The following is a 15931-nucleotide window of genomic DNA, read 5'->3' as shown; positions in this document are numbered from 1 at the left end:
TTCAGTTCAATTCAAAGTATATTTTTATCTTTGAGCTCAGTTCGATTAAATATTTGATGAGATCAAGCTCAGTTCAGAAGGATTGAAAAATGAATATATTTTTATATTATATATATGATATATTTTTTATAACATATAGGGTATCATATTATATACAGAAAGTAAAAATATATTTTATAGTATATTATAAAATATATTTTTACATTTTATAATATATACATATGTACATACGAATGTATGTATGTATGTATGTATGTATGTATGTGTGTGTGTATTAATTGAGTCAGACTCATGACATTTTGAGCCAATGTTTTTATTGGTCAAGTTCAAGTTCAAATAACTAATCAAGTTTACTCTAAGGTTCAAACTCGATTCAAATCTAATCAAACTCGAGCCCAAACTATTTGAATAGAGCTATATGTTTTTTTTATTACCGCCCCTCAATAGATCATTGAGAAATGCTATTTGTAAAGAGGAGCACCTTAACTGAAAGGGATCACTTCTCCTCCTTGGAACTTGAGAAAAATTATGGATGATTGCCTGTTGTGCAAGAGTAAATTTAGTAATGGAATAAGATGCTGGCATGTTTATAGAGAAGCCAACTAGACGGCTGATTGGGTTGCAAACTTGGCTATCTCTTCGATTTCTGATTGTGTTTTTCTTGATTGTATGTCTATTCCTTAGGACTTAGAGTTTATTTTGTTTCTGTGATTTATGGGGACATATTACCCCGGCTTCATGCTTGTGTAGCACATTCATTTTTCCATAAAAAAAGGGAAAATTCCCTATTAGGACCCTGTACTTTGGGCCTAGTGCCATTTTAGTTTCCAAACTTTAAAATGTGACAATTCAGTACTCAAACTTTTAAAACGTAACCATCCAGTACCAGCCGTTAAATAGATGTTAACCACTATTAAGTGGCATTTAAAAAAGACACAAATGCCCTTCAAGTGTTATTTAATTTTCTTTATCAACCATCCAAACATTGACAAAAAACTAATAATCCCAAATCCTTGCTTTTCTTCATTCAAGAAAGTTGGGGTCACGTTTGAGTGGGCATTCTGGTGACCCTAACTTTCTTGAATAGAAAAGGCAAGGATTTGAGACCGTTAAATTTTTATCAATGTTTGATGATTGATAAAGAAAAATAGATGACACTCAAAGGGTATTTATATCTTTTTTAAATGCCACTTAACAGCTGGTTACTGCTAATTAATAGCAGGTACTGGATTGTTAAATTTTGAAAGTTTGAGTACTGAATTATCATATTTTAAAGTTTAGTGACAAAAATGGCACTAGGACCAAAAGTACATGATACTCAAATCAGGAAATTTCCCTAAAAAAACAGATGAGGCATCAACAAAAGAAATACATATATCATGAATTTAATCTACACTTACCCTATATTTGGTTTGAATGAAAAGTTAGAAAAACCTATACAAAGTTTATAAAGATTTCTTGAAAATTTTCTTCTTTTTCCTATCTTTTCCATCAAAACAAACGTAGCCTTAAAAACACGGGAGACATTCCCAATGTATTGATGCCGGTGTGTAGTGTTCTGGGGTACGTGGAGATTTTTATGGGGGAGGGAATCTAGGCCTGTTATAGGCCCGTCCCGTGGATACGGAATATTAGTATGTTCATTCATGAATGATCATGTAATTAGGGTCTCCACAGATCCCCAACTCTGTTCGTATTGTAACAATCGCACATTAGGAATATCTAGGGGAGATATTCTTTAGTGTGTAGCGGGATTTCCATTTAGAGGTTTTAGTTGCAGCCGCGCGTCGAAATGCTTGCATAAATTTCAGGCGTTCACAAATCACACGAGGGTGGAGCCGTGGAGCGGTGGAGGGTTCACAGAGATCACATCATCACACGGAGTTTTCCGTTTTGGCGGTATTTATTTTCCAATTTGGCGGCAAATTCTCAATGAGGGAATTGCTTTTCTGAAAAGTGAAACCAAACAATGAAGAAACAACGAGAAAGCAATTTCCACGATTCTTCCCATTTTGAAGCCAACAGCACCATAGCAGAGCAGTTCCATACACGGGACATGGCGAATTGCTGAGAGATCTCCATGGTTTTGCATCCGCTTTCGCGGTTGTATCGAATTTATTGGAGTTTCTAGCGGAAGATCGTGACTGTGATATTCTTTGTGTCTCTCCATGGTGCTGTCCAGAGAACTGAGATCTAGGGCTTCTTGTTCTGACGCCGTTTCAAGCTTCTTTTCTCACAGGAGCTGGGGCAGTGATGAAAACGCTGAAGATTTGCAAGATGGAAGCGACGAAGAGATCCCACTCTCTGGGCTTCTAAGAATCGCCGCAAAGCGTAAGTTGTCGAATTTAAACGGGCGGGAGTCTGGATTTCCAGAGAATAAGAAGAAGAAAATAAAGGCTTCTGGGGTTTCTCCATTGAATGGGACTTCAGAAACTTGCTCTGGGAGTGATGTGAGTGGGGACCTCGATATCGGTGTTCCAATTTCGCAGTTTCATAGAAGTAGAAAGCAAGGAAGAGATAGTCCGGATTTAGCTAAGTTCGGTGTTTCGAGGAGGAGGGAGAATAAGAATGGAAACGGAGATTCTGTAGCTTTTGCATCAAATAGGGTTTCCTTCGGTTCCTCTGTAAGTAAAGATGATACAGAAAGGGATTGCATTGATAGGACTGTTCTGATATCTTGGAATTGTAGCGAAGGTGAAAGCAATAAGGGAAAGGAAGATGCGACTGAAATGGAATTTGGGGTTTCTGAGGAGGAATCCGGGGTTTCAGAGGATGGGCAACAGTTTCAAGATTTGGAGGAAGTGGAAGAACATTGCGGGGGTTCGCAAGACAGAGGTGATTGTAAGAATTTGAAAGAGGTGGACTCTGTTATAATGAAGGGGAGTGAGAGTTCGGGGGTTGGGAGTTTTTGTGCAGGGGACATTGTTTGGGCAAAAGCATTCCCTTACACCTGGTGGCCGGGTTGGGTTTGCAAAAGGGGTCGTCGTGGGATTAAGATCTCATTTTTTGATTGTGATAAAACTAAGTATTTTCAGGAATCAGAAATCTTGTCTTTCGAGAAGAATTTTATGGAAATGTCGAAGAAGGTTGGATGGAGGGCATCCTCTGCGCTAGAGTGTGCTTTGGTGGCGTGGAATCACAGAATCGTGGAATGGCTAACTTGTCCTTGCCAGGTTTCAGTGGAAGATAAAAATATGGTGCATCCGAAAAATGTAGGACAGTGTTCTGTGGAAAGTTTTGTTGAAGCAAAGTTATTAAAACCACTAGAGGTCCTGGATTTTGCCCGGAGAATGGCCATTTGTTGCTGGGTTGAAGATGCAGAAATTACTAGTACAGTTAGAGCATCTGGCCAAGTTAATGCTTTTAGACAATATGTTTCCATCAGACAAGATTGGATGTACCGTGAAACGATGAGGCTTTCTGAGAGTTGCTCTGCTAGTAATGATGACGTAGAAGCAACCATAAGGGGTACGTGGTCTTTCATTGTTCTTCTAGTTCATTAGATTGACAATGAATAATCTTTTTGCTCTTGTAAAAACGAGTATATGATTAAAAAAGCAATGGTATGGGAAGTGATTCTTTTCTTTATTTTCATTGTTTTCGTTTTCTGCTTCTCTTTTTTTTTTTTTGATAATTGAAATTTAATTCATTAATCAAAAGATAGATCTGATACAAACAAGCCCAGAGAGAGGCTCGAGGTGCAGCCTCACTCTTAAGAATAAATATCAGAACTACATGAAAAACAAGTAACCACTAGTAGAGAGATAATACACAATTACAAAGCTGCCCAGAACAGAGAATCCATGTTAACATCCTGTCTTGCAAGAGAATCAGCCCTCTCATTAGCCGATCTTCTTACCCATTGGATCCTCACTATCATATTCCTTGTTAACCAAATCACCTTCTTAAGAAGATCTCTTAAACCCCAGAGAGTTGAATCTGGATCCAGCAACCACCCCACAACAACCTAGGAATCACCTTCAATTATCAGCCTTTTTTCTATACCAAGTTAACTGGCTAGCTGAATCCTCTGTACAGCAGCTAGAAGCTCTGCTTTGGTAGAGTCTCCTAAACTGACTGGACCTAAGAATAATGCTAAGACAGTGCTGTCCTTATCTCTCAAGATTCCTCCTATGCCAGAGGGGACAGGGTTACCTTGGCTGCTTCCATCAAAGTTTAGTTGAACAAAATCCTCAGAAGGAGGGATCCAAACTACAACAAAACTCTGTTTTGAGGATGAAGTGCTTGCCACCATTGACAGGGTTACTGGGATAAGTTTGTTGTTCTCAACCAGTGTATTGCCCTTATGAAAATGCAATCCTTCAACTAAGAAAGGCTTCTCTCCTTATTGTGGAAGATTCTAGTGTTCCTTTCCTCCCAAATAGTCCAGAGGGAAGCTGCCCTAATACACCTCCAAGTTAATCTTCCTCTTTTTGATTGTCTTCCAAGGATTGAAGGTTCAAACAACTGAGAGACTTCTGCTGGCAGCAATCACCTACAACCAAAGATGGCAAAAACCCAACGCCAGATAGCTGTAGCATCAGGGCAAGATAAAAACAGATGGAAACAGTCCTCACCATTGGATTTGCAAAGAGAACACCAGTTTGGGGACAAGCACAATTAAGGCTTTTTCTTCTGCACCTTGTCCAAAGTATTAACCTCTCCAAGGAATACTTCCCAACAAAAGACAGAGACCTTTGGGGGAATGGGCTTAGTCCGAACTTCCTTCTAAGGGGGTTCAGACAAACATTAGCCAAGAGAAACAAGAGGTCTGCCACACAAGTCAATTCTGCCTCCCCTAAACCTCTTCTAAACCCTAAATCCTAATTAAAAGTATCAGGGGTGATAGGAGAAGAAAGACACCTGGCCACAATTTGATTCTTCCTCAAGGAAACTGAATAGAGAGAAGGATTTATTTCTGCATTTGGAGAATATTGCTGTTAACATAAGAAATGTGATATTTTTTTATTTAGTATTTGAATATGTACCATAATATGCATTTTTTTTTTCTGTTTAATACTTGAACACGTACCATATAGAATTATTTTTACATGCTTTTGTATTGTTATATTACATCTCTATTATATCTAATTACCTTATACAAGAAGTGGCATTATGCAATTAGTTGTGTCCTGTCTTGTGGGATCCCTACCTACGAGGTACCTAGGGCTTCCCCTAGGTAGGGGTGTAGACAATATTCGAAAATCCAAATTCGAATTCGATATTCGACATAATCAACTTGAATTCGGATAATTCGAATATCTAATTGGTCGAATTCGGATATGACCTAATTCGATTCGATAAATATCCAAATTCGAACGATTATTTAATTCTTATATATAATATATAAAATATTTTATATAATAATTAAGTTATATAAATGATTTATATATTTATATACTTTATATCAATAAATTATTATTTTATATATTTATTAATTATCTAAAATAATTAATTAATCAATTTCAATTTGAATTGAATATTCGAATTCAAATTTGGATATTAATTTTCAATATCCATCGGATATCAGATCAAATTCGGATATTGCATGATCCAATTTGAATTCGATCCGTTTACACCCCTACCCCTAGGTGCTAGCTACAGATCTACTACCTTGTGGGACTTGGTCATTGAGACATTTAGAAGGAAGTTGGCTAGGTGGAAGTCTTTTTTTTTTTTTTTTTTTTTGATAAGTGGAAGAGCAGTCTCTTTGAGGATGGGAAGCTCACATTCATACAAAGTGTATTGTCCAGCCTCTCGATTTATTACATGTCTTTGTTCTCTTTACCTTCTTTAATAGCCAAGACATTGGAGAAGCTTAGGAGGGATTTCTTGTGGGATGGACCAGAGGAAGAGAAGATGTTTCACTTGGTGGATTGGAAGACCATCTGCCAACCTAAGGAGAAAGGGGGCAGTCTTGAAGCAACTCAAAGCCATTAATGAGGCTCTCCTCAGCAAGTGGAGATTTGGTTAAGAAAAGGACCACTTGTGGAGACAAGTGGTAGGCTGCAAATTTGGGAGATCTCCTATGGAGCGGGATTCATTGGTGCCACTACAATCTTATGGATCCAACCTTTGTAGGGGAATTGTGAACCTTAGGGTGGACTTTTGGAGACATATTTGTTTTAAGTTGGGTAGTGGTGCCACATGGTACTTTGGAAGGATGTTAGGTGTATCAACCAGCTTCTTTTTTATGCTTTTCCAGTGTTGCAGATAAGGGTGTCGTGGTGAAGGACTTTTCTGTGTGGTTGGGATCCTAGATGGCATGGACCCCAAGATTTCATCTAAACCTGAATGATTGAGAGGTGGATTCACTGGGTCCACTGATGGAGATTCTGAATGTAGTGTGTCTTCATCCACATGCCTAGTGCCCAGGTGCATTTCAAGGTCTGCACCTCGCCTAGGCCCAGGCACAACTCCTTTAAAAATGTGTGAACTTGGTGCACCTGGGCGTGTGTTTGTGCGCCTTGCACCTCAGCCCAGACGTGTTCTTCAGTTAAATTTTTTCTTTTTATTCTTTCTTAAGCATGGTGGCTAGGTCGAGGGCTCCACCACTAGACCCCTAATTGAGATTCTTGAGGCAAGCCCAAACATATCCATTCTAGGTTCTTAAATTCTTAATCTATATATAAAAAATTGGTTTTTACTCTTAATTTTGGTTCCTCATCTATAAAAAAATGTCTTGTATTGACAAGGATGAATGACCCATTTGTAATTTACTAATGATATCATTATTTTTAGTGAAGGGATGACTTAAGGAGAATGAGGAATCTGAAAATTTTAATAAATTACTTTGAAAGTGTCTCTAACCTGAAAACCTAGATAAGAGCTGTGTGGTGGGGATACACTTGAATGAAGAGGTTATTGAGTCTGTTGCAGAGTGCTTAAGTTATCACATTGTTTCTTGGCCTTTGTCTTATCTAGGGCTCCCTCTAGGTGCTAACCCGAAGAGAGTGATTTTTGGACTCCAATCCTGGAAAAGTTTGAAAAAATATTAACGACTTGGAATTGGAGTTGGAGAAACTAATGAGGAATTTCTTGTGGGAGCCAAGGAATGACCACTTAATAAGGTGGGGGTGGGAAATAGTATGTAGGAGCAAGGAAGAAGGTGGGTTGGGGATAGAAAATTTGGTTCTAAAGAATATAGCTTTGCTAGGTAAGTGGTTGTGGAGATGGCCCTTGGAAAGAGGGAGATTGTGGTATGAGGTGATAACTAGTATTCATGGGTGCTTGGAAAATGGCTGGGATGCTAGTGTTTTTTGTCGGGCTACCTTGACCACTTCTTAGAAAGCAATTCACAATATCCTTCCCCAATTTCTTAACTTTGCTAAGTATGATGTTTTCTTGGGGGATTCTGTTTACTTTTGGGAAGATGTCTGGGTGGGAAATTCGGCTCTCAAATACCTTTTCCCTTCTCTCTACTCTATTTCCTTGTTTAAGCATAAGGTTGTCTCCAATTTTCTTCCCTCCTCCCCTTCTCTTCTATCTTTAAGTTGGAATTTTGGCTTCCATTGGGTTTAAGGGCTGTTGAACTTGATGTTGTTTCACAACTCCTTCTGGCTCTTGATAATGCTTGTTTAGGTCCTTTAAAATCAAGAGGATTTGGTCTCCCCATCCAAAAGGGTCCTTCACGTGTGCTTCTTTTTTAAGACCTTTGGTTTTTTCTCAAATCAGTTGGTCTTTCCGGTAGAGGAGATTTGGGCTAGGCCTGTTCCCCCTTATTTTGTTTTGCTGGGAAGTGTTTTATGGGAAAATCAATACTTTAGACTACTTGTAGAATAAAAAGCCTTTTATGTGCTTGTCCCCTAACTGGTGTATTCTTTTCAAAGCTAATGGTGAGGACTGCTTCCACTTCCTAATTTCCTGCTCTTTTGCTGTTGCTATTTGGGATTGGATTTTTGCGTTGTTTGGATGTAGGTGGAACCTACCCATTCATATAAGTCTACTTTTCGATCCGTCAGACTTTGTGTGGCCCACTAAAAGAGGGAGGATTATGTGGAAATGTATTAGAGCAGCTGCACTTCAAACAATTTGGGAATAAAGGAATACTAGAATTTTTCAAGAAAAGGAATGAAGTCTTGTCGATGTCGAGGAGTACATCTTAACAAGGGCAATTCATTGGCTGAAAACTTTGGATTCTTTCCACTTGTTTTCCTTTGATGACTTGTGGAGGAATTGGTCAGTGGCAGTAACTAGTTCCTCCAAGAAGTAAAGGATTACTTTGGTGTGGACCCTGCCACCTGAAGGTTGTTAAAGCTGAATTTTGATGGAAGTAGTCAAGGCAATCCTGGCTCCTCAGGTATAGGAGGGGTTTTGAGAGATAAGGATAAGTAATATTTTAGCCTTGTACTTGGGCCCCATAGGAATGGGTGACTCAAATAGGGCTGAGTTGTTGGCAACAAGGTTGTGGTGGGTTGGTTAACAGATCCGAGCTCAGTCATTTGGTACTACAAGGATCTTCTAAAGAAGGCTAGCTGGTTATTAAGGAATATGAATGTTAGCTTACTTTGGGTGGACATGTCAGCAAATGCTATGACTGATTATCTTGCTAAACAAGGGGTTTTCAGGGAACATCTGTACAAGGCTACCTGTAATATTTTATCTCTAGTGCTCTGTGGTTTTTCACATTTTCATGGGAGGTTGCAGCTCTGTGCCCCTTTGTGGGATGCTTGTAACAGTTCTCATCGTTTGATAATAAAATAAATTACTCTTCAATTATCTGAAACAAAAGAACAACATTAGTAGAAATGGGGGTTAACAAAGAATAGATATGTTTGGGCTTGCCTCAAGGGGCTCAGTACAAAACAGCTTGTAGAATTAGGGTGATCCAATTAGGAGAGAAATAAGAGATTGAGAGTTTCATGCGCTCGAACTATTGAGTGCTTGAGTATGTTTTATATGTTATGTTCATGTAGTTTAATCAATGTTTTAAAACATGGAGGTATGTAGCAAGGTGTTCCACTACCTAGAGGCATGAGGTGTAGTTCCGAACATAAGAGGCATAAGGCTCCCATACGCCTCCTTAAGAGGAGGGGGATGAGGAGGAAGATGAAAGAGGAGGGGGAGGAGGAAGAAGAGAAAGAGGATCTCATTTTTCTTTATTTTTAATAAAAATCATTTATATTAAGAAGAATCAAGATGCATAACACTAGCTAAAAGGGGGGGTCTTGTTGAGGTGGTGGATTTGTTTAAAGATAGATGTGTTGGATCAGTCTACTGGGAGTGAAAAGAATTCTTTGGCAATGTGTGAGGGTGGCTGTTCTATGGTCTTAGTTTGGGAAGAGTACAAATACAAATATGTACAGTGCAAAGCAAGGTTTAGAAATACAATATACAAGGTTTTTCCAAAAGATATCTTTTAAATTAGTGAAAATTGAGACAGTTTAACAAATTGTGGTATTTGTTGGAGGTATAAAAGTGTGATTCTTAAACTTTTCTGGCGTTGTAGTAGTATGTGGAGAACTGTTACGAAATATATACTTTAGTATATTGTCACAAAAACTTAATTGAAAGGACTACAAGCAGACATACAATGATCAGAGGGCTGGCTCATTGCTCATTCTACATTAAATCAAATTTTCATTTGAGGGTGCTCTTCTTATGTATCAGTGGTTTGTATCTTCTGTTCTATTATTGGAGATCAAGCTATCTGCTATTCTGCTTTTCTTTAAGAAAATCCATATCATCAATCTAGACAAAATGGGTTTACAATAATGCTAGTTTATCTGGTGACATAATTTTTTTAATTATCTGATCTATTGGTTCACCTTGAAGTTTCACTATTGATATTTTGATAGACTAATGGCTGAAGAGACAGTTATTGTTCATATCGATGGATGGAGTTTAAGTCTTAGGCTCTTAGCACAGTTATTGAGGCTCTTAGCACAGTTATTGTTTATATAAATTTATCTACAGTAATCTGCTGTTTCAGTTGTCTAAAAGGCCCAACTTAGAGCTAATTTGCCTTTTTGTCTAGTGAAGATGTATGGAAGAATATTGTGATGAAATAGTTAGGATTTGATGAATGGGATTGATGTTGTTCTGTACCTGTATCAATTGAACTCAACCTTAATCCCAATCATTTGGGTCCAACTGGTTGGTTTGTGTTCCAAAATCATAAACAAATAATACAACCCTCTTGTTGTCATTTTTCTTTTTCTTTATATATTTTTCTTCTTTTTATTTGTCTTTTTTTTTTCTCATTCTATGTTTTTATATTTCTTTGGTGTGTGTGTGTGTGGGGGGGGGGCTTCCTTAATTAGGATATTCACTAGGCAGAGTGATCCAACTGGGTGCTTGAAAATGAATTTTTTTTGTCTCTTCTGCTTACATTGTTAATGGCACAACTGAAGATGAGCAGACAACAAGAAAGCTGATCTTTCCTGAAGGAGAGGGACATTGGATCCACATCCACTTGGTAGCAAAGACCATTCTTTTGAACTGGGTTATTTAGAGGAAAGGTTATGTGATCATTGGGAACACAATTTCTGACAATTAGATGATTTTATATGGAGTTTCCTTTCCAATAATTGATTTTACTCTTATTAGAGGAGTATGTGGTATACTGGTACTGACAAGCAAGAACCTACATATAAAATGGGGGATGGTAATTGGTAACCAGGATGAGGTATGTGGTATTGACCAGTCTGAAGTTGCTCATTATATGATGTAAGGTACCAAGAATATAACCATCATACCAATTATAAAAAAAGAATATAATCATCATAGATCATCTATTTGTCCCCTTTCTGAACATCTGCATGCTTGTGCTTGCAATATTCATGCTTCATGAGGTTACAACCTTATTCACACCAAAATGTACTTTACATGTTGAGTTTTTATCCTTTTTTCTTTGTCTTTAGTATTTTTATCACAATAGATCTGATTATGATCTGATTAGCGATCTCTAGAATGTATTCCTTCTGATTGGTCATCTCGCAGTTGTAGTGATTCTGACAGTATTAAATGGTACTAAAATGCCTGTGTAGAGCCTAGAGAGAAAATATCCACTGCATTTGTTCTTAATTCTTATAAATGGCAACTCTTTGATGCTTGTGCAGGAACTTTCCCCGAGATGAGATTCCATTCCTCTTCTGACAATAAGGTAATGCTTTTAGTTACTCGAGAATCTGAACCTCTTGAAGATCAAGTAGAGGTAGAGGAACCTGAGGTAGTTTCAGTGGAAGTGCAAGAGGATTTGGCAACCTGTATGAAGAGCAAAGTAAATTCTTGGACTACCGAAAAAAATGAAGAATCTGAACCTTTGTGGTCAAATCAATATGAAAATGTTAATTTGTTGAATTCATCAATGAAACGGGTTTCCATTTCAGTTGATAAATCAGCTAGTGCTGGCACTCTACAACAATTGTATATGAAGGACAGAAGCAAGGAAAGTGATGGAACTGAGCTCCACAAAGGTAATTGTTCTCTTCTGTCAGATTTTAATTATATCCATGAGGAAATAACAAACTTATGCAGAAACGAATTTCAAGGTCATTATCATACAGATGCAAGTGCAAGGACCACATGTGAAACAAATAAGCAACGGTGGGATGACGTTTCTAGCCCTTGCAGATTGGATGATTGTATCCTTTCCAAAGAGACGAATAGTAGACCTGCAACTTTAGATGCACATTCACATGACAATCCTTGGATAAAAACAGGATCCAATGAACTGAATTTTTGCATTGGCTTTCCCATGAAATCAAGGGTTAGTTCAAGGGCTCCAAACAGCAATTCTAAGCAAAAGGAGTTTTACCTTGATGACATGTTGAGTGACTTATGTTGTCTTGCTTTGGATCCATTTTATTCTGGAAAAGAGAGTTTGAAGACCTTACGTAAGAGGTTTTTAACATACAGATGTCTGGCTTACCAGAATATTTCTGACGTCTCTTCCAAAAAAAAGTGTCCTATTGAGCTCAGTGATACTCAGGTATTACGTCATGTTAATAATGGTAGTAGTGTTAAGGCTTGGCCTAGTGTTAAGGTTGATGCTGCAGTTAACAGCATTGATATTGACCCTTTGACAATGAAAGTTGAAAAACAATTTCCAAATGATTTTTCCGTGGGTTCTCTTACAAGGTTGAGGACTCGAACCTACCCTTCCAAGGATGGCAAGATTCAATGCTTGCATGACATCCTAATATACATGCGCTGCCTTGCACTGGATCCATTCTATTCCGAGCAGGAGAGTTCAGTGTCTGTGAGCCAGAAAATTTTGATATACAGAAGTTTGGTGTACCAGAATCTTGATGTTGCACCTGAAAAATATACATGTCCCCGTGGTCATGAAATTGAGGCAGTCAAAACAATGGAAGTTTCTTTATTTGATTCAGCTTTACATCAATCTACTGTTACCAGGAAAAAGGAGGCTGAAGGTCATTCTGGCATTACAGTTAACAATGAGAAGTCTCAGCTCACTCCTTGTGATAAAGAAGATACTGTTGAGATGCCATCAAGTGGTAAGATCAGCAATGAGGTTCGTTGTGAGGTTATGAAAGTTGATTGCAGCTCAAGTCATGTGATGGAACATTTTTCTGTTGAATCAGTACCCAAGGATATAGTGGAAACCATTACTTCTGGTAGGGCTGGTATTGTAAGTGATGCAGCTGCTAGGGCACCGTTACCCTCTCATCATTGTGGTGATCTAGTTAAGATTGAGCAAAATAATGATGCTGGTGTTGTATCTAGCATGAAGGGAAATGTGAGCACAGGAAAGGTATCTGAAGATGGTTCTAATGTGAAGAAGCTTGGTCAAGAAGTTGCTTCTGATTTCTCCTCAAAGTCTGTACATTCTCTTGCTTTATTCCCACTAAATAGATTTTATGCATGTGCTTTGGAGCGTGCTGACTCGAGCAGAGAAGTCAATTGTCAAGCTTCCAATGTCTGTTCAGAGGTTCCCACTTCTTTGCATATGAAGTTCCCTAGAGACTTTAATATGCCTTCCAGGGATGAGTTGGTAAAAAAGTTTAGGCCTTTCGGGCCAATCGATCAATCAAAAACCAAGGTTTTCTTCTATACAGGTTCTGCTAAGGTCTTTTTCTTGCACCGTCTTGATGCAGTTGCTGCTTACCAATTTGCAAAGAGAAAGAAACAAATGTTTGGTGGAGCCAATGTCCGGTATTGGCTCGATCAACACGAGCATGCAAGAGCAGGAGCCACCAACATTTCAGCTCCATCATTATGCACAAAGGGAAAGTCAACGTCAAATCTGAAATCATGTCTTAGGACATGCAATCTGCTTGGTGAGAATGATCAGAGAAGAACACATAAAGTGAAGTTTCTGATGGAGAATAAGAATGAGACCACATCATTGGCAAACAAGGTTAAGAACAAACCTTTAGTAGCATCTGATTCTTATTATAAAGATTGTAGTGTAGGGCCAGACATTTCGTTGAAAATGTTGGTACTATTGGAGAAATGCAATCAACTGGTACACAAAATTAGGGAGAAACTAGGATGCCAGTCATATTATTCATTATTTGCACAGGATTATTTCATGAATCTTGATGATTGAAGGGTATGGATCCAAGTGCCCTTGACAATTAAGGATACCTGTTCTTTGGATCTCATGGGTTGTATTTCGTCATGAAGTGTTGCTTTTGCCTCCAAGAGGACGTGAAGCCTGACGAGCTTGTAACTCTTTCTGTACAACATATTTCATGTATGTACACTCATCAGCTTGTCTTCTGACCTTGTGTACACATCATATGGCTATAGGTACATGAATAGGATATCACATTTTTTTTTTCTATCAAAGAAAAAGGAATGAAAATCCTGGTAGCTTCAATTCTCAGGGGAGTCCACTATGGCTTCAAACTGCATTCATTTGTCTGAATTCAAATTCAGGAAAGGATGGACTTAGCCAACCAGTAGGCACTTTTAATCGATAACTCACCGGAGCTAGTGAAGTTCTAACAAAACGTATCCTGATTGTTACCTGAAGGGATGTAGATCTTCAAAATTTTGTAGGACACATGGTTAGGAAAGAGATCTCTAACAGTCTGGGCTTTCCAAGATTTAGACTCATGATCAATGAGTTCACTAACCATAGTTATAGAGCAATTCTTAGGCTGAGATAGGCGCTCTCAAGTTTTTGAGGGTGTGTTTGGTTGCAGTGTAATTTTATTTGCACTAGTATAAATGCATGGGAGTGCAAATGAAAAAATGCAAATTTTCATTTGACTTTGTTTTGAATTTTATTTTATTCTGCTCTATGTTTTAATTGACTTCATTTGTACTGTAACCAAACAAAATAAGCTAAAATTTAAAACAAAAATAGATCAGAATTTACACTCAAATCACTTGCACTACCATAGTTTTGCATCACTACAAATTTATTTGTATTGCAATCAAACATAGCCTGAGGGATGAAATCCATGGGTCCAATCAAACCTCCGCTGACTTCCCATTGCCAATTCTTATAATACAACCTTTCTTGATTAAATCTCTTCCAACACAAAGACTACGCCAATACCAAGAGTAAGGGGTGGACACGAGCCAAGCTCTTGACGAGATATTCAAGCTTGGCTCGGCTCAGTTCCAACTAAGCTTCAAGCCAAGTTTGAGCTTAATAAAGTTCAGCTCGTGAGGCTTGGGAGCCGGCTCGAAAAATTATTATTATTATTATAGAAAATAATATATATATATATATATAGTATTTTTATTTTTATATATAATAATGACTAATTATTATAATTCTTAATTTTTTTTAAATATCAAATAAAAATAATTTTTTATTTTTATAAAACATTTTTTTCAAGTCGAGCTTGAGCCAAACCGAACTCGAACTTACAAGCTTTTGACTCGAGCCGAGCTCGAGCTCAAGGTTCTAGCTTGAACCAAGGTTGAGTTTGAGCTTGAGCCTTTTACTACCTTGAGGAACTGAGCTTGAATAGCTAGCTATTTGACTCGGTTTGGTTTGAATCCATTCCTAACCAAGAGGAATTTCTGGGAAGACTCATTTGGATAGTATATTGTCTTGAGAACTCGAGCTACTAGAGAGTCTTGGTTTCTTAAAACTTGTCAGGCATGATAAGCCAATAGGGCTTTATTAAAAGCACTTGGGTCCCTAAAACAAACCCTCGGCATTCCTGTTCTTACAAGCAACATTCCACTTAATGCAATGGATATTTTCCTTTGATATGAGTCACCCCAATAACACAATCTGCAATTATGAAACATGGTTGCAAACCGACTGAGAAAGAAGAAAACAAGACATTAAGCAAACTGGCGACGCTGACATAATTGACTTTATTAAAACCTCTTTACTAGCATGGGAAAGGGTTTGATTCTTCCAACCTTGAAGTCTTTTCGCGACTCTATTAGTGATGAAATCAAAAGTTTTCCTCTTTGGATCTTTGAACTTCAAAGGGAAGGCCAAGATAGAAGCTTGGGTGATCAACTTGCTTCATGCCAATCTCTTTTGACCCACATCCTTTTCATACAACTCAAGAACATTCAGAATCTCTTTGACTTCCTCTAGGTTAGCTTTGGTAAAGAGATTACTATCATTGGCAAAAAAAAAAAGGAGGTGAGTAACAGTGGGAGCTCTATGAATGAGCTTAAAACCATAGATGCCATTGCTCCTAGCTTTAGCAACAAGAGAAGCAGAGAGAGCTTCGAAAATTAGTAGGAGATATGGGAGGTCGTGTCACCTTGTCTTAGACCTCTGGAGGGATGAATCACTTTAGCATGAGAACCATTAATAAGCATTCTATACAAGATAGAGCTTACACACTGCATAATCCAGTTTCTTCATTCACTATCAAAACCCATTTTTTCCATCATAGCCTCAAGGAAATTCCACTTCACTCTATCATAGGCTTTCATCATGTCTAATTTGATGGCCATGTACCTGCATTTAGACTTTGATTTCTTCATAGTGTGCAAGGTTTCATGGGTCAACAAGATATTGTCATGAATCTGCCTG

General features: G+C 38.0%; 1 protein-coding gene across 3 annotated transcripts; it reads left to right on the top strand.

Moving 5' to 3' along the window:
- Positions 1–1789: 1789 nt before the first annotated feature.
- Positions 1790–13795, top strand: LOC148845623 (uncharacterized). Of its 3 annotated transcripts, none has more exons than XM_088955117.1 (3): positions 1790–3468; positions 11061–11417; positions 11508–13795. In XM_088955117.1, exons 1-3 carry the CDS (start codon positions 2169–2171, stop codon positions 13514–13516), a joined length of 3666 nt encoding a protein of 1221 aa, XP_088811243.1. In that variant the 5' UTR covers positions 1790–2168; the 3' UTR covers positions 13517–13795. The 3 variants fall into 3 exon arrangements, with proteins under 3 accessions (XP_088811243.1, XP_088811242.1, XP_088811241.1); XM_088955116.1 differs by having other exon boundaries at positions 11493–13795; XM_088955115.1 differs by having other exon boundaries at positions 11061–13795.
- The last annotated feature ends 2136 nt before the right edge of the window (positions 13796–15931 follow it).

Source organism: Nelumbo lutea, chromosome 7 (genome assembly GCF_056320005.1).
Source record: "Nelumbo lutea isolate HS-2025 chromosome 7, American lotus-T2T, whole genome shotgun sequence".
In the NCBI taxonomy this organism is placed as follows: domain Eukaryota; kingdom Viridiplantae; phylum Streptophyta; class Magnoliopsida; order Proteales; family Nelumbonaceae; genus Nelumbo; species Nelumbo lutea.
This window is presented reverse-complemented; position numbering and strand designations above follow the sequence as displayed.

Excerpts from the sequence above, each read along its gene's own strand:
- LOC148845623 (XM_088955115.1), top strand. The coding sequence starts at position 2,169 with ATGGTGCTGTCCAGAGAACTGAGATCTAGGGCTTCTTGTTCTGACGCC. Across the intron at positions 3,469-11,060 it reads CGTAGAAGCAACCATAAGGG|GAACTTTCCCCGAGATGAGA; the intron begins GTACGTGGTCTT and ends ATGCTTGTGCAG.